This window comes from Odontesthes bonariensis, chromosome 7 (genome assembly GCF_027942865.1).
Source record: "Odontesthes bonariensis isolate fOdoBon6 chromosome 7, fOdoBon6.hap1, whole genome shotgun sequence".
NCBI classification, from domain to species: domain Eukaryota; kingdom Metazoa; phylum Chordata; class Actinopteri; order Atheriniformes; family Atherinopsidae; genus Odontesthes; species Odontesthes bonariensis.
Window position 1 is genome coordinate 17,240,126 of NC_134512.1, and position 26,411 is coordinate 17,266,536.

General features: G+C 40.4%; 1 protein-coding gene across 1 annotated transcript; it reads left to right on the plus strand.

The window, feature by feature from the left end:
- The first annotated feature begins 2,188 nt into the window (after positions 1 to 2,188).
- On the plus strand, positions 2,189 to 25,575 carry ano2a (anoctamin 2a). The gene is made up of 28 exons (XM_075471168.1): positions 2,189 to 2,243; positions 4,687 to 4,838; positions 5,026 to 5,325; positions 7,628 to 7,723; positions 7,867 to 8,039; positions 8,287 to 8,341; positions 8,453 to 8,504; positions 8,611 to 8,666; positions 10,056 to 10,103; positions 13,302 to 13,366; positions 13,657 to 13,791; positions 13,916 to 14,076; positions 15,352 to 15,434; positions 15,841 to 15,852; positions 16,208 to 16,282; positions 16,366 to 16,422; positions 16,900 to 16,974; positions 17,514 to 17,715; positions 18,352 to 18,463; positions 18,550 to 18,607; positions 18,711 to 18,811; positions 19,745 to 19,908; positions 19,995 to 20,147; positions 20,364 to 20,416; positions 21,728 to 21,906; positions 22,123 to 22,228; positions 23,569 to 24,190; positions 24,356 to 25,575. Exons 1-28 carry the CDS (start codon positions 2,189 to 2,191, stop codon positions 25,015 to 25,017), a joined length of 4,062 nt encoding a protein of 1,353 aa, XP_075327283.1. The 3' UTR covers positions 25,018 to 25,575.
- The last annotated feature ends 836 nt before the right edge of the window (positions 25,576 to 26,411 follow it).

Consider the following 26,411-nt stretch of genomic DNA (forward strand, 5'->3'; position numbering starts at 1 on the left):
TGGTGAGTTTATATTTTACATGCTTTGATATTAGGCGCAATTAAATCTTGACCTTCGCTGCTTCCTCTGTTTTATCTGTCCTCTGCTGTCGCCTCTTGGCAGCGTAATTTCGTACTTTAGCACTCGTGTTTTTTAAATACCAGCCTGTGAGCAGCCTACCAGATAAACAAAGCTTAACCGGTGTCTTTGTTTTAATGTTTGAATCCCCGTGTGGTCAAACTGTGCAGCGGGGAGCCATGGCTGTTTTGTTTCTTTTACATCCGATCATCTGGTTACGCACAATTGTTGCACCCGTGAGAATTTGATTAAATGGGGGAAAAAGAAGCACGAGACAACAGCCTAGGGTTTAATGAGTACATGTGGAGATTAATCAATTTGAAGTAGTCCGTGATGTTGATGCTTTTCTCTTAAAGTAGCTTTTCTAAAAACAAATCCGAGTGTTTTGGCAAAGTGAAAGTTTGGTGCACGCCAGAGTGATTTTGCACAGAGCTGAAAACGCTTTTGTATGATTGTTGTTATGGTAGGAGGAAGGAACAAGAATCTGTTTGAATTGGTGATGTGTGACCTGCTGCATTTTAGGTGTGCGGTATTATAGCAGCTGCCCCGTTTGTGTGAGGGTGCAGCTGACTCTCCAGCCTCGGTCGTTGTTGAGCTGACAGCAAGCTTACAGGCTTTTAAGCCCCGCGCCCAGGCGCACACGCCACTTGCGCACTCCATCTTGTGCCTGTTTAACAGTAAAGGTTCATATAGAGGCCCAATGAAAGTGATTTGAACTTTTGAATAGCGGAATGCATAAGTAGGAATAGCCAAGCTAATCTTAGATTTTTAAATTTAAATATTTGAGGGCAAAATAGCCTGAAAGAAAAGAGTCAGATATCTGTTTATGGGCATGATCCGCATCATCAAATGAGATACACGATTTATTTAATGAAAATGAAACCAGGATGTTTCCCTGCTCAACAAAGATCAAGGGAACCCGAAGGATTAAGAGGATAGAAGATGCAAAGGGGCGAGAAGGGCAGGAGGACGACTGTTTCAGGCAGTCACGCACCTACATTTGGGTTCAAACTAGTTTCCAGTGGACTATTATAGCCTCCATGTTGTGACTTTTTGTTTTTTCCCCTAACAGATTTTTTTTCTTTTTTTTTGCCCTCCTTAAGATATAAGTAAGTGCTCCTGAAGACACTTTATAATATCTAATATTATAAACAGATTGCACATTGGTCCATTTTGGCTTCTGTTGTGGAAATTATTTCACCAAAGTAACATAAGTTTCAACAGTTTAACAGGGTAAAGAGAATAACCCATTCCTGGTTAAGTTTCATGTGATGAAGAAATTTGGAACAGTTATAGATTTAAGACAGTCTAACATAAATGCATAACATTTAAAATCACATTTTAGGAATACACATTTTGAGGAATAAGAGCCTATCAATGGAGTTACGGTCTCACGAGCTGTGATTTACATGGGCAATGTAAACATTCATGAAAGCAGCAAGAGTATCAGCCACTGACAGAAAGGTATCATGACTAATAAGCTCAGTGAGTAATCCGCCACACATGGAACGTGAGGCTAAATGCAGATGAGATAAGAGTTCAAGCTTGAAGCCCCCAGTGGGTCTCAGCTGAATCACTCAGACCATCTTTTGTTTAATTGATGATGATGATTATTATCATTATTATTATCACCATTACTATTATTATTATTCAAAATACATTTAAGTATGAAGCCATCATTCACAATGTACAAACAGGAAAAACCTGGATGAAAATCATGAATCAGGATATTAACTAGACAATATCAGCACAATAGTTAAAATTGAAATCAGATCAATCAGCGAAAACCAGATGGCCTTGACTTAAGATAAAGCATTAAAAAACCTAAACTGGCCAAATGATAAAGATAAGTCAAACTTTTGATTGTTTTGAATGTTGTTCCTGCTTGCAGGTGCACATGAAATTGGATTTTCAAAGCTTTAATGCACTTGTAATGTAATCCAGTCATTCAAGCATATTAGAAAAGAATTCGCTTTCACAGACAGCAATGAGGTAATCAAAGTGTGCTCTATATTATTAGTATTGATTGATTTATTTTTGTAAACTTTAAAAATCTGTTAAGTCAGAAAACCCAATACACGCACACACAAGTAGGGCTTTCTCTCTCGTGCTTAAACGGCCCCTGTCACAGATGGCGGAGAAGCAGGAGGTCGAGGACGCAAATGCAGGACTTCCAGAGGGAGGAGGTGAGGACGGGCAGTTACGACGAAGGTTTTATTTAGATAAACAAAAGGCGCTGCCAAGGCAGAATGTAAACCAAAGACCTTACGAACAAAAAGGGGCTGGCAGACTGTCGAGATGGAAAAATAGGCATCAGTGAATAATTCCTATTTAGTGCTGTCTTTGGCCTCAAACAAAGAATGAATTATTGGGAACTCTGCCAGTTTTGACCAATCGGCTAATTTATCAGAGCAGGGGCGCTTAAAGAGACAGAGCATTTTAAACAGAAGGTGAAGAGGTGCCTCAGCAGTGTACACTATGAGAACTTTAAATTATGTAAAATTATTTTTGTTGACCCCCTAAAATAAAATGCTAAACTAGTGAATGGGGACAATATGAGCTCTTAAAAAAACAGCCAGCACTTTAGAAATTGATCTGACTTAGAGGTCACAATTTGTTGTAACTGTCACAGGTGATAGATGTTGATTAACAGTATGCAAGGGCTGATCCTGATGCCTGCATGAACAACATGTCATCATAAACCAAGACTCCAACAAAATTAGCCTCAATAAGTGTCCTGGTGCAGTGCAGATGAAAACATGACTTTTTAACGACTAGAGGTCCATATCGTGTGACAGTGGGCCACGACAGCACATCACTTGGTTTAAAGGGAGTCTCCAGCCAGCGGGATTCAACCACTCATTGAGATATTCCTGTGTCCTCAGGAGTTAAGAGTTGAACTCTAAGAGACTAATATTCTCCATTTCCATCTTCAGTCTGCTTGCTAATACTTGTTTAACTGGGATTATCTTGGATGTTGGTACCTATAGGTAAGGAGATTGCCTGTTAAAGCACTTCGTACCGTGTCAACACGCAGTTTGGTTGACTGCTTGTTTGTTTACATGTCTGATGGCTTTCATCAGTGTGTGAGGTGGGCAGAGCATGATCTAATCTGTTGTGGGACCATTGTGTGTGTGTGGTGTACAGAGCATTTCCGGCATGAAGTTTCTTACCATCTTAAGAGATGGGCACTGAGTGACGACACCCTGATATGTTTCTGATGTAATCCGCTCCTATATATGGAGACTCTTGAGTAGCTAAAAAACAGAAGATACAGCAAAGCAGCATCTCACAAAGAACGGGAACACCATAAATTAAATCTGAAATGTTACAATTTGTGAAATGTTCTTTTTTTAGGTCTTTGGGATGAATATGCCACTGTGTTTGTTGTTGGGTGTGAAATGTGCTTTGCAAGAGGATTATTTCTGCTTTTGTTGATGAGCAGTCAGAAATGTAGTTTTGTTGTAGATTTTTGTCTCATGTTTTGTTTGACGCATCAGAGAGAAGCTGTAGAAAACGCATGCACAATGCATGCCTATACTACCTGTACAATTTGTTTTAAGTAGAATATTTGGCCCGTTGTTACAAGCAGGTTGTTTTTACTCTCAGCTGTAAAGTGAGAGATGAAAGGAAATGGAACAAATGTGTGGGAAATTGTTTTTATTTATGTTTAAGCACATTTCTGAGAAAGAAGATTTGACATGACATGAATGGATTGACACAACCTTTGAATAACTGAAGCCTGATCCAAAAAAAATAAAATAAATCACAGTGGTCTCACAAGCACAGACAGGCATGTCTAAGTCTGGTGTTGAACTATTATTATTAAAAAAAAATCATTTTAAGGACTTGATAAACAGTGGCGAGACTGCACCGTAGGATCGTAACTGTTCCATTTTTTCTCTGTGGATGCAAATCTGGGGATGCTCATGTGCTTGTAATGTTGTGAGACTTAACCACTCTATCATCACTTACCACTTCATTCCTCAGATCCAAAGAATGAGCCCAGTGACCAAATTACCCCAACAGATTGTAAACTGTGCCGCCTGGATTTCTGTGTGTGCTTAATCTGAGCCCACAGCTTCAACTGAGTGAAAAAGCAGCGACAAGACAGCTTAACTTTGGCTTAGATTTGATGTGTGAGTCTTGCTACCACTGTGTGTTTTCTCACACAAATATTTGACATTATATTCAGATAGCTTAACGGATGGGAGCAGATGGAATTCTATTTCTACTTTTGGAAAAACGAATCAGAAAATGCAATGTTTTCTTTACGTACATGACTTTTTATAATAATTGCGTTTTACAGTTGAGAGGAGAATATCAATGGAATTCTCAATCATCATAAGGTATACTGTATGTATCTACCTAATAAGTATTAATTTTGCAAAGCAGATGATTGGAAGTAACACAAACTTTTAAACAGAAAATGTTCCGCTAACTGATGCACAAAATTGCATGAGCAAAGGTTAAGAAGTCTTGATTCGGGTTTGTTTTAAAGGGGGACAACACAAATGAGTGGTTACACCACTCATTTAAAAAGTAAGTATTTAAAAAGCATTCCCAGGTAATCAATACTGAACTCCTGTTTTTCCTTTCTTTTTCCAACAAAGGGATGAAACGAAAAAGAGCATATACCCTTCACCACAGCAATGAGTGAGTCATCGTCCTTTCACTCAGCGACACTTGTTACATTGGCCCGATCTCTGTCCGGGTTTGGACTCGATGCGCCCAATGGAGGGCCTGTCAACCTTCCTGAAAGTGAAGATCCTCCGCCGCTGGTATGCTCCCGAGTGCTCATACCCATCCCCATATCAGCAGCAATATTGCACCTCTCTCTCAGCTCTGGTTTCTGCTCCTAGGAATGACAGACATTGAATTTTGCCAGATGTCATATTTTGATGCTGTAGTATTATCTATACCTTTAACTTATCATATATCCAAATGTTATCCTGTGCTTGTTTTTAGGAGTCTGGCATCGAAATAGGACCTGGACTTTTTTTTGCCAATGGTAATAGAAAAGTGGACTATGTTCTTTGCTACAAAAAAAGACGGGCAGCTAAACATCGTCCCTCCATCACATCCAATGGGAGTGTGCCAATATTAATGCCAAGTCGATTGGAAGCAGAAGCAGAGTCTGCGGAGGTAGGTGCAGCTGCAGGTGATGCAGAGGAGTCAAAGCTGTCTGAGGAGGAAAAGGCCTCAATGAGAGATGAGTTTGAAGCAGGACTGCTGGAGGCTGGACTGGAGATTGAGCGGGACAAAGAGGTGTGTTTGCTTTTCCCTTCACTAAGAACCAAATGAGTATATTGCATGTATTTCCTCATGTCCGATACTTCACTATATGTGCAAATATGTGTGTGCGTGTGCCTGTGTGTATGGTTTTTTTTTGTTGTTGTTATTCTATACATGCCAGTGTGTGTACATGAACGGCTACGTGTTTGTAGGCTTGCTGCTCTCTGTGTGTACTTTGTACATAGTAACTTTAGCCAAAGATTACAGGACATTCTTAGTGAGTGACTCATTATTCAGAAGTAGACTTGTTGGGAAATTATGGAATTTAAGGGCTACTTTGGGTTAATTGTGTATATTGAATGGTTAGAAGGATGTACACTGCCTTAGAGTATGTGTTTAAGATACTTCTGAATATTTGCAACGTCAAAGAGTTTATTATTGTATATCTTGTTATATTTCACCTAAAATTATTTTTCAAATAATTATTATCTGTCTCTGTTTAGGGTTGGATAAGCTCTAAGATAGAGGAACTGTTATGGACCTTTATTGTCACTGAAAAACTGCTGAAAACATTAGATAAATAGCGAGTAATCACTGAGTTCAGTTCAGTGATTACATGAGTAGCCTGGAAGTTCCTGATGCAGAACCTCAGTCATAACTAGTCACCTTTCACATGATCAAACTTGATAATATGGTGATGTTTAGATCACAGTAGATACTGTCTCATTGTAGCACTGAACAGGGCTTACAGGGCTATCACTGTTTTAAAGGGCCTAAAGTTTGTAGTTTAGCTGGGCCAAAGTGATGATGTTCTGCAAGACAGCACATTGTGTAACAATCTATAATATTATCATGACACATTAAAATTCAGAATGAAAAAATAGATAAAACATTTAGAAACAAAGCACTAAGATGATAGGAGCAAGTTTAACAAAACAAAACATTAAAACCAGTGCAAGGTTATTAACAATGAACTGCAAGGCCAAGTCAGTGTGTCCTTATTTAAAGCGGCAGTCAGCAACTTTTTTTTAGTCATATTAGCTTGAACTGTCATGGGATTCTGGAAGTAGAATATTAAATAGGCTGTTTAGAAAAAATAACGAAATCTGTAGCTCCCTCTGAAGCCTGTAATCATGCTTGCAAAAACCGAGCGCTCCCGGCTGTTTTTAACCAATCAAGTTAGGGTGGAGGAATCCTACCTGTCAATCACAGCTTGTGCACACGCTGCTGAGCGTGAGTCTGCCCCAGCTTGTGTGCGCTCACACTGGTGTGAACTCACGTGCACAACCTCGTCCACAGAGGGGGAGGGGTTTGGGGGGCGATTCGGAGCTTATTAGAGGTTGGGGGAGGGACCTGAAAGTTGTATCAGTTCGAATTTTCCGACTTTAGACTCGCAATTTTGAAAACCTGCCGACTGCAGCTTTAAAAGTCTTAAAGATATGACAATAAATATATAAATAAACCCTCTGTTTTAGTTCTGCTGAAATTTCAAATTCACAAAAGTGTTTTGTTGGATTTAGAATTAGCACCATCTTGATTGCAAGACAAGTAATCTTTTAATGATTTACCAAGAAGCTGAAAAAAAGTTATTTTCACTCTGGTTTTAAGTAGTTTATGATTAGTTGCTGGTTACTTAATGATAAGTTGATTAAGATGTGAGTCAAGGATAACAATTTAATTGATGAATTGTTAATACGTTTTTCTCTAGTGAGTCCTAATGGAAGAAAATAGACTGGAATATGTTATGTAAAATAATTGAAAATTTAGGTAATGATTAGTTTATTCATTCCAGTCATGACGACCACTTTCTTCATGATCCTGATGAACTCAAAATTAGTTACAACTTATTCATTTCCAGTTACTTAAACTGTAAATACTGTTTTGTGCATCCCAGGGTACTTGTGAAGAAGTAACTAAGTAATGAGAGACCAGTCAAGGAATAATTTGTATTACTCGGGGTAAACAAAAACAGGGTCAGTTGGGTCATGATTAGTTTGGTTTAGTTCACAGGCTGCTTCACAGTTAATCTGGAACCACTTGAAGGAAATTATCAATAATATTGATTCACCTAAACTCATGGACTAATTGTTTCCTAAAATTCATTAATATATGATCTCTGGGTCTGTTTTCCATGAACTCATCATTGTCTATGATATAGTCATTGATGTGGAATTGGTAGAGATTATTGAAAATTAATAAATGATCATTCTTCATTTGTTCCCTGATAACCTAGAAAAACATTCTCCCTTATTGTAAAGTGTTGCAGACAGACACATAGTCTATACTAAATATGTTTTCTGCTGTTAAGATTTCTTATTACACTGTTTATGTGCAGAGGTCAAATGGCATAACGTTTATTAGGCTGCACATCCCGTGGTCAATACTGAGTCGAGAAGCAGAGCTCCAGAAAATCAAAGTTCCTGTCAAAAAGGTCAGCAATTTTTTTTACTCGGGTTGTTGATGTTCTTGCTGTATGTTTTGACCATTTGAACAGGAGACGTATGTCGGAGAGCTATAGAATGGGACAGAGTAACTATGATCAAAGTGTGCTTCACCTGTGTTTTTTTTGAGCAGAAATGTGAATTGCGGAAGCGAACAGGCATTGCTGGAATGTGGGATTCTATTGTCACCAAACTGAATAAACCCTTTCAACCTGATGTATCTGAACTTGAAATCCACAAAGACTCAAAGTCCCACGTCCAACTCAAAACCCTCAAACACCCTTTCATCAGAGACAAGCTCCACCTGTGAGTACACGGGCTGTCACACAGATAGCAGGAGAAATTGTATAAGTTGTTTGTACTGAGGAAGATAAAACACTGATATCCACAGGAAATCCTTATTCATAGTTATCTGTATCAGTGTGGTGAGGCTATCACAAACTTATCATATCTGCAAATACAAATCTTAAATATATGTCATACTTGGGCATATATCTATTCATAGTACTTGCACTGATGTTGCACATGCACGCATTCTTGTAATTTCCTGCAGGTATGACATCAAGTCAACAGCGACTTTATTTGACAATGCAACACGGAGCAGAATTGTGAGTCCACAGAAAATATTTTTCTAATTTTGTCAATTTGAGTAAGTTTTTTTGTACTGTATGCAGGTGAGCTCACCTACCATTTCTTTACAATGCTATGCGTTCTTCTAGGTTGCAGAGATTATTTCACGCACTACCTGTACACGTACTTGCCAAACCACAGGTGTGTTTGAACGTTTTTTTCTTTCTTTTTCTGATAAATGTATGGTTAGCCATTGTCACTGTTCCAAAACCTAACTGTGTGTTCCATTTCCTTTTCGTATTATAAGGCATCAACTCATTGCTGGCACGGGGTGTTTATGACTCTGCCTTTCCTCTACATGACGTGAGTGAACAAAGACACTAGCTCCACTTGACAATACACTCACTTGTTTCAGTTTAAGTTAATAGATTACTTAAATATGTCGTACAGTATGGATTACTCAGTATTTATGGATGTTTATGGAGAAGAAGTGTGGAACAGGAACGATGGAATAATACTATTCCAAACCTTTACATGGACCATTAGATTTTCAAAAGAGCCTCTAAGTTAGTTCTGCACACAGGTTTCTTTCTGTCCAATCAGTGGCCTTTAAGTCCATGACCAGTCTGTTCCACAGAATAAGACGACTTCATAAGAAGAGAAAAGATGACAAAATGAAAAACAAAACAAAATAAAATAAAAACTTACAAATAAATTGAAAAATAAAAAAATGGTGACAAACTGTCGGAAAGTCTGAAGTGCAGCAGATGGACGTGTGGTTGAAATCTCCAGAGATCCCCATTAATGCACTGGGCTGTTGGGTTTTCTGCTTGCTCACAACTGAGCCGACGGCATCATGCAACGTCAGCATAAGGATGTACTACAAAGCAAGATTAGTGTCTTAGTGAGCTATGTTGTGCTGAAAGTCAGAGTTGTGAGTGTCACTCAGGTTGCTGTCTTTTAACCTGGCCATATCACCATGACAGCATTCTTCTCTTGTTTCATATATATATATATATATGTATATATATACTGTAGGGAGAAGTAGCAGGTACTGCTGCCATTTATCACTGAGACACATAATACTTCAATAATACTTGAATACTGATTTTCTCACTATGTCCTCATCAGTCCTCCCAACTCTTCCATTATATCTGCCAATGAACATGGGATGAAATGGTTTCAATTTGTTCCTCCTTGCTTTCCATTTTGCTCCTGCACTGCATCCTAGATGTCTTCTCTTCAACTCCTTTGGACCTGAATCGTATTTTGGACATTATTTAGGTTTTTAAAAAGTTCAATGAGCTGCTTCCACATTTAGACAACTTTCCAGCTAGCATGGTTACGACTTACAACAGATGTGAGAAAGTGTAGTAATTGTCAGCAAATGTCTTTCCAAACCAGTGTAGAAAAATGTTTTACAAATTCAGTGTTTAAGTGAAACATTCATTCATTTTATAGTTTTAATTTTTTTTTTAAATTAATTTTCCCTTTTAGCTCAGTTACAGTATTTTGTAATGGTGCCTCATCCTCAAAGTATTTATAAGTTTTGATTGATGTCAAGGAAAGAATTGCAGAATCTCAAGCTCTGCTGTGGAGTTGGGATGCCAGGGATAGTCTTTGTTTTTTAACATAACTTGAGCAGAATCACCACCAATTACACATGTATGCCAGCATAAATTGGATGTAGCGTGCTGACTGAATCACACTGCATTAGATATAATTGTAAGCTGGTCTCTTTTTTTTTTCCAGGGGTCATTCACAAGGAGAGGACGGAAAGATCAGCGAAATGACAGACAGGTGAGTTAAGTGAACTCTGATTGTGTTCAGAAAAATAATCTTGTTTATCCATCCAACCATCCATCATCTTCCGCTTGTCCGGGGATCGGGTCGCGGGGGCAGCAGCTTAAGCAGAGAAACCCAGACGTCCCTGTCCCCGGCCACTTCCTCCAGCTCTTCTGGGGGGACTCCGAGGCGTTCCCAGGCCAGCCGAGAAACATAGTCTCTCCAACGTGTCCTGGGTCTCCCCCGGGGCCTCCTCCCAGTGGGACGGGCCCGGAACACCTCACCGGGGAGGCGTCCAGGATGCATCCTAACCAGATGCCCGAGCCACCTCATCTGATTCCTCTCAATGCGGAGGAGCAGCGGTTCTACTCCGAGCCCCTCCTGGATGACCGAGCTTCTCACCCTATCTCTAAGGGAGAGCCCAGACACCCTGCGGAGGAAACTCATTTCGGCCTCTTGTATTTGCAATCTCATTCTTTCGGTCACTACCCACAGCTCGTGACCATAGGTGAGGGTAGGAACATAGATTGACCGGTAAATCGAGAGCTTCGCCTTCTGGCTCAGCTCCTTCTTCACCATGACGGGCCGGTGCAGAGCCCGCATCACTGCAGACGCCGCACCAATCCGTCTGTCAATCTCCTGCTCCATTCGTCCCCCACTCGTGAACAAGACCCCGAGATACTTGAACTCCTCCACTTGGGGAAGGATCTCATTCCTGACCCGGAGAGAGCATTCCACCCTTTTCCGGCCGAAGACCATGGTCTCGGATTTGGAGGTGCTGATTCTCATCCCAGCTGCTTCACACTCGGCTGCGAACCGCTCCAGTGAGAGCTGAAGGTCACGGCCCGACGCCGCCAACAGAACCACATCGTCCGTAAAAAGCAGAGACCCGATTCTGAGGACGCCAAAACGGACCCCCTCGACGCCCTGGCTGCGACAAGAAATTTTGTCCATAAAAATTATGAACAGAATCGGTGACAAAGGGCAGCCCTGACGGAGTCCAACCCTCACAGGAAACATGTCCAACTTACTGCCGGCAATGCGGACCAAACTCTGACACCGGTCATACAGAGACCGAACAGCCCATATCAAGGAGTCCGGCACTCCATACTCCCGGAGCACCCCCCACAAGAGTCCCCGAGGGACACGGTCGAACGCCTTCTCCATGTCCACAAAACACATGTAGACCGGTTGGGCAAACTCCCATGCTCCCTCCAGGATCCTGCTGAGGGTATAGAGCTGGTCTACTGTTCCACGGCCAGGACGAAAACCACACTGCACCTCCTGAATCCGAGATTCGACTATCCGGCGGATCCTCCTCTCCAGTACCCCCGAATAGACCTTAGCAGGAAGGCTTAGGAGTGTGATCCCCCTATAGTTGGAACACACCCTCCAGTCCCCCTTTTTAAAGAGGGGTCCGACCCTTATGCCTAAACATGGTGTTCGTTATGGACAGTCCGTGACGAGCACATAAGGCTAATAACAAAACACCACTCTGATTCAGATCGGGGGCCGTTCCTCCCAATCACCCCTTTCCAGGTCTCACTGTCATTGCCCACATGAGCATTGAGGTCCCCCAGCAGGACGAGGGAGTCTCCTGGAGGAGCACTCTCCAGTGCATCCTCCAGGGACTCCAAAAAGTGTGGGTACTTTGAACTGCTGTTCGGTGCATAAGCACAAACAACAGTCAGGACACGTCCCCCCACCCTAAGGCGGAGGGAGGCTACCCTCTCGTCCACCGGGGTAAACCCCAATGTACAGGCGCACAGCCGGGGGGGCAATAAGTATGCCCACACCTGCTCTGCGCCTCTCACCACGGGCAACTCCAGAGTGGAAGAGAGTCCAACCCCTCTCGAGGAGGCTGGTTCCGGAGCTCAAGCCATGCGTCGAGGTGAGTCCGACTATATCTAGTTGGAACCGTTCAGCCTCGCGCACCAGCTCAGGCTCCTTCCCCAACAGAGAGGTGACGTTCCACGTCCCAAGAGCCAGTTTCAGTAGCCCAGGATCAGACCGCCCAGGTCTCAGCCTTCGGCTGCCACCCAGCTCACACTGCACCCGACCCCCTTGGCCCCTCCCACGGGTGGTGAGCCCGTCGGAAGTAATCTTCGGAAGTAATCTTGTTTAAATATTTTCAAATAATTGGCATGACCTAGTTGATAGGGTCACCCCAGATGAGGCCATTTTTTGAGGCGTGAACAGATTTTAAATGCATAATTTTTGGCTTACATAGCCAATTGTTCTTGACCCTACAAAACAGGGCAGGCCTTCATCATCTGCATCATGTCATGGTGACTAATTTGTGTGATGTTAGAATTCAGATGTCTCCCCTCACAGCTGAAGTCCCGGCCAGTAACAAATGTATGAAGTGCATTTGATGATTTTACAGTTAAAAACTGGTGAAATCTCCAAGTAATCCAGTATTTCGGGCTGATTACCAAACATCACGCAGGTGCTTATTCAGAAGTGGAGCTTGTTTTAAATCCTTTTCAATCTTGTATTTACTGATTTAACTTGTTGAATATCTTTAATATATTTTTAAGCCTTTTAGCTTTGTACTAATCAAACCAATCAGTATATTAAAACAATAAAAATGATTATTGAGTTAGTCCAACTAAAACCAGTCTTTTAAAACTCAGGTAAACATGTTTGCATGTGGAATCATTCTCAATGGAATTTCTTAAAGTTGGATTAACAGTTACAGCTGGGAGATGAATTACTCTTGCATGTATACTTTAAGTTCAGGGGAACTCAAGTTGGCCTAGGCGTTCTGCACATGCTTCATAGTTTCTGACATGGGCTATGAATAAGCCTGGCTTTTGAATAAGCCACTACATAGAAAAAGAAGAGGCTAGTAGCAAAGTATAACCACAAGGGGTAGAGGTACTGTGGCAAGGCAAGTAGTCTAGTTAAATGGCCAAGTAGAGTTAGAACCATAGCTCGACTTCTGAAGTGCATTTGCATTCTGCATATTTAATTATTCAAAGCAACCTTTAATAAAATGTAAACATTTCAGCCTTATTAACATGTTCACATGGTATTGAGATATTTAAAGGACACAAGTAAAAAAAAGCAGTCAACACCTTGTTTTGACATAGTCTCTACATCACACAATCAAAGCACCAGGGTTTTCATATTAACAATAATCAATGCCTACACAGTCTTTAACTATTAACTGGTAGATTGGTCCTATGTAATGTGTCCTCCATCCTCCAGGTCCTACATGAAGAATGGGCCAACTATGGAGTCATGTTCAAATATCAGCCTGTCGACCTGATAAGGTAAAAAGCAAACCACAACTAATTCCCAGCTTAGTCTGTGATTGCAATGCTGTCAAAGTCACAAATACCAAAGTGATGCCTCTGAGGCAACAGTGAGGCAAAATGTTTGAAATGTCTCTGGTTATCACAGTTTGTTACCATGGGGTTATTAAGGTCAAAAGTAGTTATTCTCCTAGGTTCTGGAGTGCATCGACAGATTAGATTAATATTTTCAGCCTTAAGTTAAAAATGAAAGTTTACAGTGTCTAAAATGGCTTAACTCTGGTTGACATATAAATCTGTGTTTACAGGGAGTACTTTGGAGAACAGATTGGGTTGTATTTTGCCTGGCTGGGTGTTTATACTCAGCTCCTCATCCCCCCCTCTGTGCTGGGCATCATTGTCTTCCTGTATGGCATATTTACTGTGGATACCAGTGTACCAAGGTATGCAGAGAGTTTCCATTCAAATTATAGTAATTATTATGCTCATTAAATTACTATGACATTACCACCATGAAAGAATTAATATTGTTTTCCATATTGTGTTGCTTTTTCACGCGTATTTTAGTCAGGAGTCATGTGATGACAACCTGAACATCACAATGTGTCCACTGTGCGATGCGGTGTGTGACTACTGGCGTCTGAGTACGGTGTGCTCACTGGCCCGGGCTTCATACCTGTTTGACAATGGAGCTACTGTCCTCTTTGCCATTTTCATGTCGCTGTGGGGTAACTATACACTTCCCTGATGGTGTTACAGCAAGTAAAGTCATTTAAATTGACTAACTCCCAGACAAAGATAGGAAACATATTTTTAAATCACCCACTGTGAGCCAAGATAGACCAAACCAATGAAGAAAGAATTAAACACTGCTGTTGAACGCTTTAAAACAGCAGAAGTTGAGTCAAAGACCTTCACCTAAAAAGGAAAGAATACATGTTAAAAATGAGAAAACACTGAATATTGTCACAAGAATTTTTTTTTTTTTATCAAACTCGGGTATATGAGACGAGTAAAGGAGGGATTGGGTCTTGTCCTCTTAAAAGACAAAACTCAAGTGAAAAACAGTTGAAAGGATAAAATGATAAATGTGGGAGCCAGATGGTTGCAGCAGAAAAATTGCGAAGTGCACCAAAACCATTTCAGAAGCAGCGCTCAGTTGCTGCACACACACGCCATTCCTTTTTGTTTTGAAGATGGAAGTTGTTTTCAAATCCGTGCGACCCGGATTACAAATCCCAAGTGGACGATTTATAAGCAGAGAGTGAGGATTTACACTCAGCACTTCTGTTTTTTTTCTTAAGCGACCCTAGGTCAGCTGTGTAAACAGTTGTTGTGCTTCTTTTGATAAGATCTGCAACCCTTTGCTACTCAGTGCTGGATGCAGCCTTCCTCAGTTCAGTACCAATCTATCCCCTACAGTGTGTGCTTTACATATATGTGGAGACTTTTTTACTTTTTCCTCTCAATAACCGCAGTTTCACACTGCTGCTGATCCTATAGAGGAGAAAACTATACAGGAGTCTACTATAGAAAGGATGTGTATTTTACAGAGTTTTTTTTGAGTGTTAGTACCAGAGACAGAGCTAAGTTAAAATGTAGTCTCATATTCATAGCACACGTAGAGTGCTTTACAGTGTATTGGTTGGGGGGGGGGGGGGGGGGGGGTCAGTTTCCTGAGAGGATGCACAACAAGTCACAGCAATAGTTAGTGTTACTATGAGAACTATAACATCAAGCTGTTACCTAAAAGCCACCACTAACAGTGAGTGAATACTTAATGCAAATGTGTGGTTTAAAAAAGAAGTTTACTTGGTTGTGTTTGCTTATTTGAAATCGGTATTGAACTCGGCTTCCTAATGCTCTTATAAATACAGTTGTTAACTACATGCGGCACTGGTTTGTTTGACTGGCCTGGTCAGTCAAAAGTTGTTTAAAAGTCAGAGTTTGAGTTTCTTTTTCAGTTATTTTGAACTATTTCTTTGTGTCTATTGCCTTTGCAGCTGCGTGTTTCCTTGAGCACTGGAAGAGGCGGCAGATGTGTCTGAGACATACGTGGGACCTGACGAGCTTGGAGGATGAGGAGGTATTCAAAAACCATGAAAACCATGTGTGCATTGTTTTACATGAGAATAGAAACTTAAAACATTTCATATAATTTTTCTTTGTCACGTCACGTGAACAGAAATGATTTAGTCTTTTTCAGCCATTTGTTTATCACCATTCACCCGGGTCGATCATGATGACAGTCGTGGTTTTCCCAGACGATCGTCATCTGTCCATTACCTGTGAACTAAAAAAAGGCTATACTCGTGGCCAGCCATGTATACATGCATTAACCCTGTGAAGGGCTGTAATGGGATTGGCCTTAAAGGGCACTTGTTGGATAAGATGACAGAGCGGGGTCGCAAATCAAACAGTCACAGTCTCATGCAGCTATGCCGTTTTCTCTTCCCCTCTCTGTCTTTCATGTAACCGTCTGCTGCCTGAAGGAGCGAGTCCAGGTGGGAAATTTTTAATACACATTTAATGTACCCACTTTGACAAAAGTAGTGAATAAAAACAGGATTCAAGAGGCGGTATTATTTTTCAAAATGTATTCATAATGTTCATAATGTAATAAAAATACATTATATACATGTATATTAAAATGTAATATAATATATATAAATTCAGAGATCTAAAGCTACATACATAACTGAGACTTGCTTTACTTTCCTTACTGTATCATAAAAGCATGTTTTTTTTAGTAGATATATTGATGACCACAACTGAAACAACTATAGCATGAAGTTGTAGAAAAAAAAAAGAAGATTTAAAACATTCATGTCTGTGTGCGTGTGCGTGTGTGCACTACAGGATGAGCTGAGGCCTGAATATGAAGAAGCTCTTCAGGAGAAAAAAGCTAAGATCAAAACACAATCAAAAAAGAAGGTAAAATCTATCTGTGTTTTGTAATTTGCAACAAACTGTAAAGTTTGTACTTTCACTCACACTGTTTTTATTCTCTGCTTTAGCTGACTCAAGCTGGAGATGGTGCAGATGGAGAAACAGACCAGATGCTGGCCTCCCAGGTATCACTGCACTGCTCTGGAAGTGCACTAAGCAGACAAGGCTGCTGGGGGGCGGGCGTGTCACAAAAACGCATATCCTCATTTTAATTGTTCATATATGACAAATGTATGTATATTCTGTGTGTATGAGTTTATGTTGATACATAACGAACCCCCCCCCCCCTCACCTGCAGTGTGTGGTTGAGTCCAAAGCAGCTTACCTGCCTGAGATTAGCCCAGATTACTGATGGAGACTGAAAGAGGGGGAGGGGGAGGAAGAAGGGGAGGAGATTTCTGTCCTTTCAGATGGCAAACATGCACCTGCCACATCATTTACATAGCGTGTGTGTGCGTGTGTTTGTGCAGAACATGTGCTCAGTATTACAGCTCATCACACCCTGCAGTGCACTGAAGCATTTATAAAGGTTTGTGTGCGTCATTTTTCAGTGCAGCACAGTAACGTGCATGTTTTGGGGTTTTTTGGGGGTTTTTTCACAGCAAGAGCCTGAGTCACTGGACATTGAGGATCACCTGTCAGGTTATCTCATCAATGTGTCCACCCTACTACTGCTGGTACTGCATCAATGCTCTCTTCATATTCTCACTTTTCCATTTGCCATCTGTCTCTTTGTTGATCCCCCTGTTAATCATTTGAAATTGCTCAGGTGGATTTGCTCGGATGGATTAACAGTTGAAAGGGGTCATTACTGTTATTTTTCATTACGTGTTTGGTTGTTCATTTATTGACATACAGTTTTAAATTTTTCCAAATTCAACTTTTCATTTCACATCAATCTAACGTGCCAACACTGGTGACCCTAAGTCATCTGTTAATTCATTTTATTATTATTTATTTTTTGTTTATTTCATTTTATTCTGTTTGATTATTATATTATATTATCATTGATGATATTGATTATTATTATTATATATTTGAAAAAAGAAGTGTTGGTACTCAATAAAAATAAACAAAACAGTGATGAAAATAATAACATTAATCAGCAAAACAATATTAACATTCTCAAAATAGACTGTTAGAATATATCATAATCATCGTATTTCATTTCTTTTAACCTTTTCTTGTTGTGTGAACATGTTTTTTGCGTGTTCAGATCTTCGTAACCTGCTCAGCGGTGTTTGGGGTGGTAGTTTACCGGGTCTGCATGTTGAGTGTGTGGTCCATGAACCCTGATCCAGAAGCCAAGGCCAGTGTGAGGATGACGGTCACCACCACGGGGATCATCCTCAACATGCTGGTCGTTCTGGTGTTGGAAGAAGTTTATGGAGCCATTGCAGTGTGGCTGACCGAGCTTGGTACTGCATTTAATCCTATCACAAGGCGGATGGTTTACAAATTTATTTCGATTTTTTTTTTTTTTTTTTCTTGTGGGACATATGTTGACCTGGAGAAAAAGAATGTGGTGATGAAACGGAGCGGTGAAACAAGTTGACCAACAATTGATTTATAGTACTCACAAACCAAAGTCATGGCAGCACCAAAAGTTGTCATATTGATGAAAGTAAACGTCAAAGATATTTTTAGGTTTATTTTATCATTTTTTTAGCTGTTAAAAGTATGAATTTTAGATTCAGGGCTGTATTGCAGGGCATATATGAATTAAAAGTATCCTGTATGAACTGACTGATTTGACTGCAGGCACAAGACAATTACATGAATTGTAGCATGAACATAATGTGCTAAATGTATTACAATGTATGTGATCAGAGCATAAAATCACAGCAAAAACAGCTCAAGATATTATGCATTTATTAATTTTAGGAAAAAAAGATTGAAATACACTCCGTATAAGATAAAAAAGCTAACTGGTACTCACCTGGTGTGTTAAATTGTTCAACAGTGCAGTCATTCAGAGTGCACAGCAGGTGACTTAGATATTTTCTTTCATTATATTGATGACCCCAGTATAAAACCCTCCCTCTTTCCAACAGAGCTTCCAAAGACAGAGGAAGAGTTTGAAGAGAGGTTAATTTTCAAGTCTTTCTTCCTGAAATCCATGAACGCCTTTGCACCTATTTTCTATGTTGCCTTCTTCAAGGGCAGGTGCGTATTTACTTTTCTTTCTTCAGTAAATTTAAACTGTCGTCTGTCTTCATTCTTTATTGTTTGACTTGGTCTTCTTTTCCCAGATTTGTTGGGCGGCCCGGTGATCACGTTTACGTCTTTGGAGACTATCGCATGGAGGAGGTAGGCGCTGCCTCCCACATTACTGATTATTGTCTTTCAGTATGTATATGTTAGACAAAGTCGCATCTCTATTTTAAGTAAACCTGTGTTTTGCAATCCACAGTGTGCTCCTCCAGGCTGCCTCATTGAGCTGTGCATCCAACTCAGCATGATAATGCTTGGAAAGCAGCTCATTCAAAACAATGTGTTTGAGATTCTCATTCCGTATGTATATACAATATACATGTTCTTATAGCCCTGTTTGTAACTATTCTGTATTCAAACCACACACTGTACAACAAAGACAACGAATCAAAGTTTGAATTGTTTTAGAAATGTAATGCTCATTCTGAATTTGATTCGAACTATATATTTTTAGAAAAGCGTCACTTTTAGCTGTCTGTACTGTACTACCTCTTTTAACAAAACTTTTGGGATCTGAGGATAACAATAACTGTAGCTTTGAAAGGAAAATGTTTTTTTCAGCCACTCAGGAGTAGGGGGCCTCTTTTGTTGTCTTTTTTCTTTCACACTGCAGATCCACAAAGTTTTTCAGTTTTATGCTAAAAATGCTCCCTGTTCTGGAAGAAGGCAGGCACGTGTTCTGCTGTATCGGGTCCCAAAAACGTACCTTTTACAAAGCTCTGATCTGACAAGTGCAGACACATCAGATTACAGTACTGTTTCGTTCCTGTCATCATTGTGACAGATAAGACCTTTCAGTCATAGACACTGCAGAATAAGTGGCCATGTTCTTTCAGAGCAGGGTTCCCCTTCCAGTTGTGAGAGCGTTCACACGTCTGGATATTGTTTTGTTTTTTTTGTGTACTGGAAGACACTTTTTAATGTGGTCATGTTACTGAAATTTTGCTTCTCAACCTAACCGAAGAAACGTTACATTGGGTGCATGTTTTTTGCCACTGTCTCGTCATTTTTAAGTGAGTTTCTGGCATCAAACTTTAAAGACATACACTTTTTTAAAACCAGTTTAATTCAAGCGTCATCATTTCAAATCTAATCTTTTTACTTTATACCGTCATTAGTTCTTTGTACTGACTTCATACATACATGTGCTGTAAATACAGTAGCGTGATCATTTTTATGGAAACCATAATCTATTTACTATTTTTCTCTGTAATTTATGTTCTCTCTTTTTAGTAAGCTGAAAAAGATGCACAGAACAATACAGGAGCAAAAAGGAAAGAAAAGAGCAGCAGAGAATGAGGAGAATGAAACAGAGGAGAGGAGACCAAAGCAACAGTTTGACAAAGATTTTGCCCTTGAACCATTCGAAGGTGTCAGCCCAGAGTACATGGAAATGAGTAAGTTACTTTTTCACTGATTCTCTCTCTTCTGGAACTGCACAGTATAATTCTGATTATGTCTTCATGTGTCTTAATATCTACAGTAATCCAGTACGGATTTGTGTCTCTGTTCGTGGCTTCCTTCCCTCTGGCACCTGCATTTGCTTTACTCAACAATGTCATTGAGATCCGCCTCGACGCCGCAAAATTTGTCACTGAGCTCCGGCGGCCCGATGCTGTGAGGTGTAAAGACATAGGTACAAATCACACATGAGAACATCCCTGCTTTGTTTCTGTGTGAATGTGAAAAATTTATCGTGGAACTTTTAATCAGTTTAATTTTCTTTACTCTGATCATCTGTTTCCTTTCCTTTCCACATACACACATACATTGACACAAACACGCACATACATGTGGATGGACACGCTTCCCTTTCACTATTTGTCTCTTTTCATGCACATGCTGTCTCCAGGGATTTGGTACAACTTTCTCTGTGGAATCAGCAAGTTCTCTGTCATTACCAATGTAAGTGTGCATGTGTGTGTTTGTTTGTGTCTTTTCTGTGTGCAGCTTTTTTTTTTTTTTATCCCTGGCAGAATTGTTCTAACGTGGTACGTGCCACTTCTGCAGCCACATCTTTGTGCAACCTGGAAAATAAAAAAATTACTTCCAAATGACTTTTTTTGGCAGGAAGTTTTGCTGTATGCATTTGATCATTTAGATCAGACGAAAATGTTGAGTATTTCTTTTTAATTTCATTTTTGTACAGGTGAGTTTTGCATTTCTGTTCACTACAAAGGGGTGACAAAACCCCTTTAGTGGATTTTATGTGTCAGTTATGCTGTGGGGGGACATTTTGCTAATTAGTTTTGGATTGGATTGGATGTACTTGTCCTTTGCCTCTTCAAATCTAAGCTAAAAATCTACTTATTTAGGATTGCTTTTAATACCCAGTAGTATTGTGACACTTTTATTTTATTTTATCTTATTCGATTTTGTTGTATTTTATTTCTTTCACTGTTCTTTTATTGTTTTTATTTGTTTTTACTTATTCTTCTCTTTTTTTTTATTACCTGATGTAAGGCACTTTGGTACATCGTAAGGATTGTCTGTAAAGGGCTGTATAAATAAAGTACATTTACATTTGTCATAGGGTTCACTGAACAGCGTGCTAAACATCATAAGCCATTGGCTTTAAATTCACCATCTTTCAGACTAATTGAAAACATTTGGGAGATTTGGGTAAAACATTTTAAGTAGCACTGTGCCACCCTTGAGTCTCTTTGGTAGAATTCCAGTGGAGTAGACTCAATGCCATGTAAAACTTAAGCTGTCCTCATGGCACATAATGGCCTAATACCTCCTTATTTTTTGGTTTTCCTTTACTGTAATTTGTTGCACATCTTAAGCAGTTAATCTTCTCCTTCCTTAACTTTAATGGGGCATTGCTCTGTATGCTGCTGCTGATTTGTGAAGTGGCTGGCATCTGTAAGCCTTCACGTGGAGAACATGTTTATTATGCCCATGATAATCAGACCAAATATTTAAACGTTAAGGTTGTGACTCCAACCCAAATTGAACCTAAAGATTTTTTTGGTTTGACATGTAAGTGTCCTCATCTCAGTCGCTTCATCCCAACAGAGACAAAGAGAACTTCCAGACTCATAGTAGAAGGCCTTTGTTATCACTGATGTCAGATTGTGAGTATATGTCTGAAAGAAGTTTTCAGGCTATACAGTTGGATATGGCGGATTTAGCTGGTGTGCCAGTAGGAATTGGAGATGTATTATGTTGTGATGTAATATAAGTTTCACTACTTGTTTTCTTTTGTTTTAGGCATTCGTCATCTCCTTCACATCAGAGTTTGTTCCACGAATGGTCTACCAGTATATGTACAGTGGAAATGGCACCATGAGCGGCTACACAGAGCACTCACTCTCCTACTTTAATGTCAGCAATTTTCCTCTTGGCACAGCACCAACCACCACGCTCATCACCGGAGTGACCATGTGCAGGTCAGAGTGGCTCTCTTACCCTTGACCCACCTGGATCTTCCTTTAAATCCCTTAGCCAGCAGCTTAACTCTTCCTTTACTGTAAAATGTGTCATGGATTGCAGGGTCTTACTAAAGGAAAATCTTCCCATCCCCTGATTTTTTTCTGTCTGCATTCAGTCATGCTGACATAGGTTCCCCCTTGCTTCTCCTCACTGACTCAGATTTTTTTTTTTAGGTATAAGGACTATAGAGATCCACCATGGGGCCCAGATGCCTACACCTTCTCCAAACAGTACTGGTCTGTCCTGGCTGCAAGACTGGCCTTTGTAATATTCTTCCAGGTATCAAAATAGTATTTGCAATAGAGGTTATTTTAAATTTAGTCTAAATCTGTCTAGTCTCTGAAGTCTTTTTGGGTTTTTTTTTTAATATCCATGAATGTCTTTTAATTCATTAGATATAGTGTTTAATTTATGAGCAATATGAAATGTCAAAGCTTAGAAATCTAAATTATTTTGAAAATTGTATGTTTCCTTAAGATTCGATGCCAGCATCTTATTTCAGGTTGTTTTTAATGCCTCCATCAATAAACCCAGCTCAGATGTATCTCTTAGTACTTAAGTAAAACACCTCTGACAACAATGACAACCTCGAGTCTGGGGAATAATCCTTCTATTTTAGCAGGCCTGCTTTGGGAAATTTCAACCATGCTGAATGGGGAGTGTCAGTGCGCAAGTCCCTCCTTAGTTCAGTTTTGGATTCTGCCTGGGTCAATTCAGGACTTTCACAGAGTAATCTAATAGCCACTCCTGTGTTTTCCTGGCTGCATGCTTTACGTTGTTGTCTTGTTGGACTAATCCATAGCATGATTATATCCAGATTATACTCTTGGTTTTCTGCATACACATTGTTTTGAATTGTGGCCAAATACTTCTGTCATTGTTTTATCAGATAAAAGGATTTAGCTTCTTTTAGTCTTGAGAGTTATTCATATACATTTGGCCAAATTCCCAGCATTTGCCTTCTTGTAAAATCCGGCTTGGCCACTTTGCTATAAATATCTAATTGAAGGATTTTTTGTCTCCTTAAAAAGAAGAAAAAAAAAAAGCTCTCAGTGATCTGAAAATTTCCAGTCAGCTCTGACATTTTAATGTGACAATGCATAATTTTATAGATTAGTTGGTAAGCACTGGTGCAGCTCTCCCCTAATAGCTGCTGATGCAGACTGAACTCATAGCAATATGTTTCTACCGCTCTCTTTTTTTATGACTGCAATAAGTGGGGTCATTTAAAGAATGTTCAACAGCAATTAATGTTGGGAAGCATCAAGTTAGAGTTAATACAATGATACAATATAGCGAGTTTTAGTCCTCACTAATTTTCTGTATCTGCTGGCAGAAACATTAAGAAACTAATTTGCTTATGTCTGTTTGACATTTCAGACCAGACTCACCCCAGAGCTGCTCCAGCAGAGCAGTGCATCCCTATATATTGAAATATCAGAAAGATTGTGTTCATTCCTCCTTGCTAATAAAAGCCATGACACTTATGTTCTTGCTATATTTCATAGATTATTAAGCAACTGGGGTGACAGTTTGGGGAATACGCTCTCAAGCATATCCTCAAAATTCAATTGGAAAAGAAGAACACACGTTTCCTTGTCTTTTTATTTTTTTTACAGAATCTCGCCATGTTCCTCAGCATGTTGGTTGCTTGGTTGATCCCAGATGTACCACGATCCCTGCGGGAACAGCTGAAAAAAGAGAATATGGCGCTAAAGGAGTTTCTACTTAATCAAGACCAAGAAGCATGTGCCAAAACTCACGCCCCAAAAAGCTCAACGCCCTGTTTACCTGCTGATATAGACATTGTGGTGGAGGCCCCTTCAGAAGAGGAAGAAGTGCACCAAGTGGAGGAGGAGGAGCATGGGGGAGAAGTGAGGGTTGAGATCAATTTGGATGAACCGGGAGGGTCTGATGACTGCGATCTGGAGGTTGAGAAGTCAATCGTAGAAGTTGAAGGTAAAGGACAAGAAGAGCGAGATGACGAGAGAAGTGATGAAGTTGGAGGGGCAGAGGGCAAAGAAATCGAAGAAGATGGTGAAGAGAAAGAAGAGGATGGAAAAGCGGGTAAAGAGGAGGATAGAGGAGAGGAAATAGAGGAAGGAGGACAAAGAAAGGAAGATGAAAAGGAAGATGAACAGGAAGATGAAAAGGAAGATGAAAATGAAGGTGAAACGAAGCCAGCTGAGGAAAATTTTACAGTAGATTTGGACTCTTTCATGAGCGAGCTGGGCCTGTTAGGTGAGAGGAGAAAACCCCATGTGTCATCTCATAATTTCAGCTTTTTCTTGTTCTTCTCAACCTTTTTAATATCATTATTGATGCTTGAGCCCTGTTGATACTAATGTTGCACATAAAGTAAGCCAGTCTCACTTATGTTTAATTTTTCTATATTCTGTTTTTCAGATGAAGAGCCCTCATCAAGCACAGCTGTTGAAAATGAGCCTCCCCGTTCAGAGTCCAAACAAGATCTCCAGAAAGAGAAGGAGTCTCAGTCACTTCCTTCATCTAAAAGAGGCTCATCCCAGAGTCTAAAGGGCTCCAGAACTGAAATTACATCATCAGATGTTGAAACAAAGAGCTTTTCACTAATTGCTCCTCCTCCCAGAGAGCCAAACTCAAGAGCAAAGTCCCGCTGCTCCACCCTGCCTTCCCGCCACAGAGGGACTGAGGCTTGTTACAGCCTGCCAAGACCCAGCCACTCCACCAGCCTCACACGGTTCCATCAGCAGGCCACATTAACTCCCCTTGTTCCCTTGGCCTCTTCCTCATCAGCATCACCCAACCCGTTCACGCCCCCACACACCTCTACATCACCATCATCTCCACAGCAGCCATTGGCCCAACAGCCCCAAGCCTCAAGTGAACTTTTTGTGTTAAAAGGCCCTCCCACTCAGCTGCCACGCTCCAGAGGCAAAGCCCGGTGCTCCACCCTGCCTGCACGATCGAGAGCGCCCGGTGATGAGGGGCCCTCTACAAAGCCTAGCCATTCTACCAGCTTTACAAAGCTTGGAGACCGCATCCCACCTTCACCCAGTGAACTGAAACGCAACAATACAGCAGTATGAAGAGAGCTGCAGGGCAAGACAGGGAGGGATAGACAGAGGGTGGCAGAGGGAGGGGGAGAACTATCCAGATTAGCTTCTCCTATTTGTGCCTGGGGCCACATCCCTCCTGCTGTATCTCCTTGCTGCAGTTACCTGGGGTCTAAATAGAAATTATCCTTATTAAATGGACCTAATTTTTGTCCTTTTAATCTTCAAACACATACAACTATTTATACCAAAATGTATACTACTCAGTGATTGAGGCTGGACACTTCAAAGAAAGACTGCTCAGAAACTCTCTTTCCTATGAACAACAAAGACCACCTTTGGACTCTTTTTACTTTATTTCTTTTGTTTTTTTGGGGGAGGGGTTGTTTGGTTTTTCCTGTGTGTGCGTGTGTGTGTGTATGTGTGTGTGTGTGTGTGTGTGTGTGTGTGTGTTCTATCATTTTGCCCACAGCCACATCTCTATAGCCAGTGCTCTTGTGTTATTTCCTGTTCTCTTTTTTAAATCCCGTTCTATTCTCACACATGCAGCAGTGCTGCCATGTAGACCAGAGGAAGATGACAATATATACATCACAGCTTGGATCAACAGTTATGCTTGTAGCTCTACTGTTTGTTTTTAGAGGTTTTGATATATAAAATATGTAAAATTCCAATAAAACTATGACATATTTTTGATATTTGTTCTTCTTTTTGAGCTCACTGAAGTCAAATGTTGATGCAGTTTTTGTTGAATTACTTAGATTTCATCTTGTATAAGAGGTTGCAAATAATACCTTACATTCATATATTCAAAGATAGCAGACTGAACTCAGTTAATACAAGACCTGCAATAACTCAACATCAATAACGTGTCATCAGTAGACTGGGATAGGGAGATTGTGGTAGTTTCTAAACTGTCACGAGCCCTACTTGTTGTCTCTATTGCCCCCCTCTGGTGCATGATGACATAAAGAAATCATTCAGTGGTCTGTACCTTAATGTGTTCATTTGCTTTTGTGTATCTCTGAAGCCTGGCATTTTCAATGCTTTATCACATCATCACTAAAAAATTACGAGATAACTGCAACTAATTATTAGAAATTCATTGTTTCCCACATTAAACGGACCGAAAAATAATTTGCCAAGCCCACAGTCACTTTATTTGTAGTTATATGTTTGTTGTTAACTCAGGAAGCTATCTCTGTAGAGTGATGTTCCACTCTTGTCTTTGTGTGAGAGAGTTCTTATTTATCTCCTGGCTCCTCCTCCTCCTCCACCTCCTCCACCCCACCAGTGAATGGGGCCTTTGTGGGGGCTTTTCAACATTCCAAGGGAATTCTTGCAGGTGAGGGTACGCAAACAATCCCACACTCAGTTGACTGTAGGAGCTTACCATTTACAACGTAAAAATGCAAAATGCTCCAAGG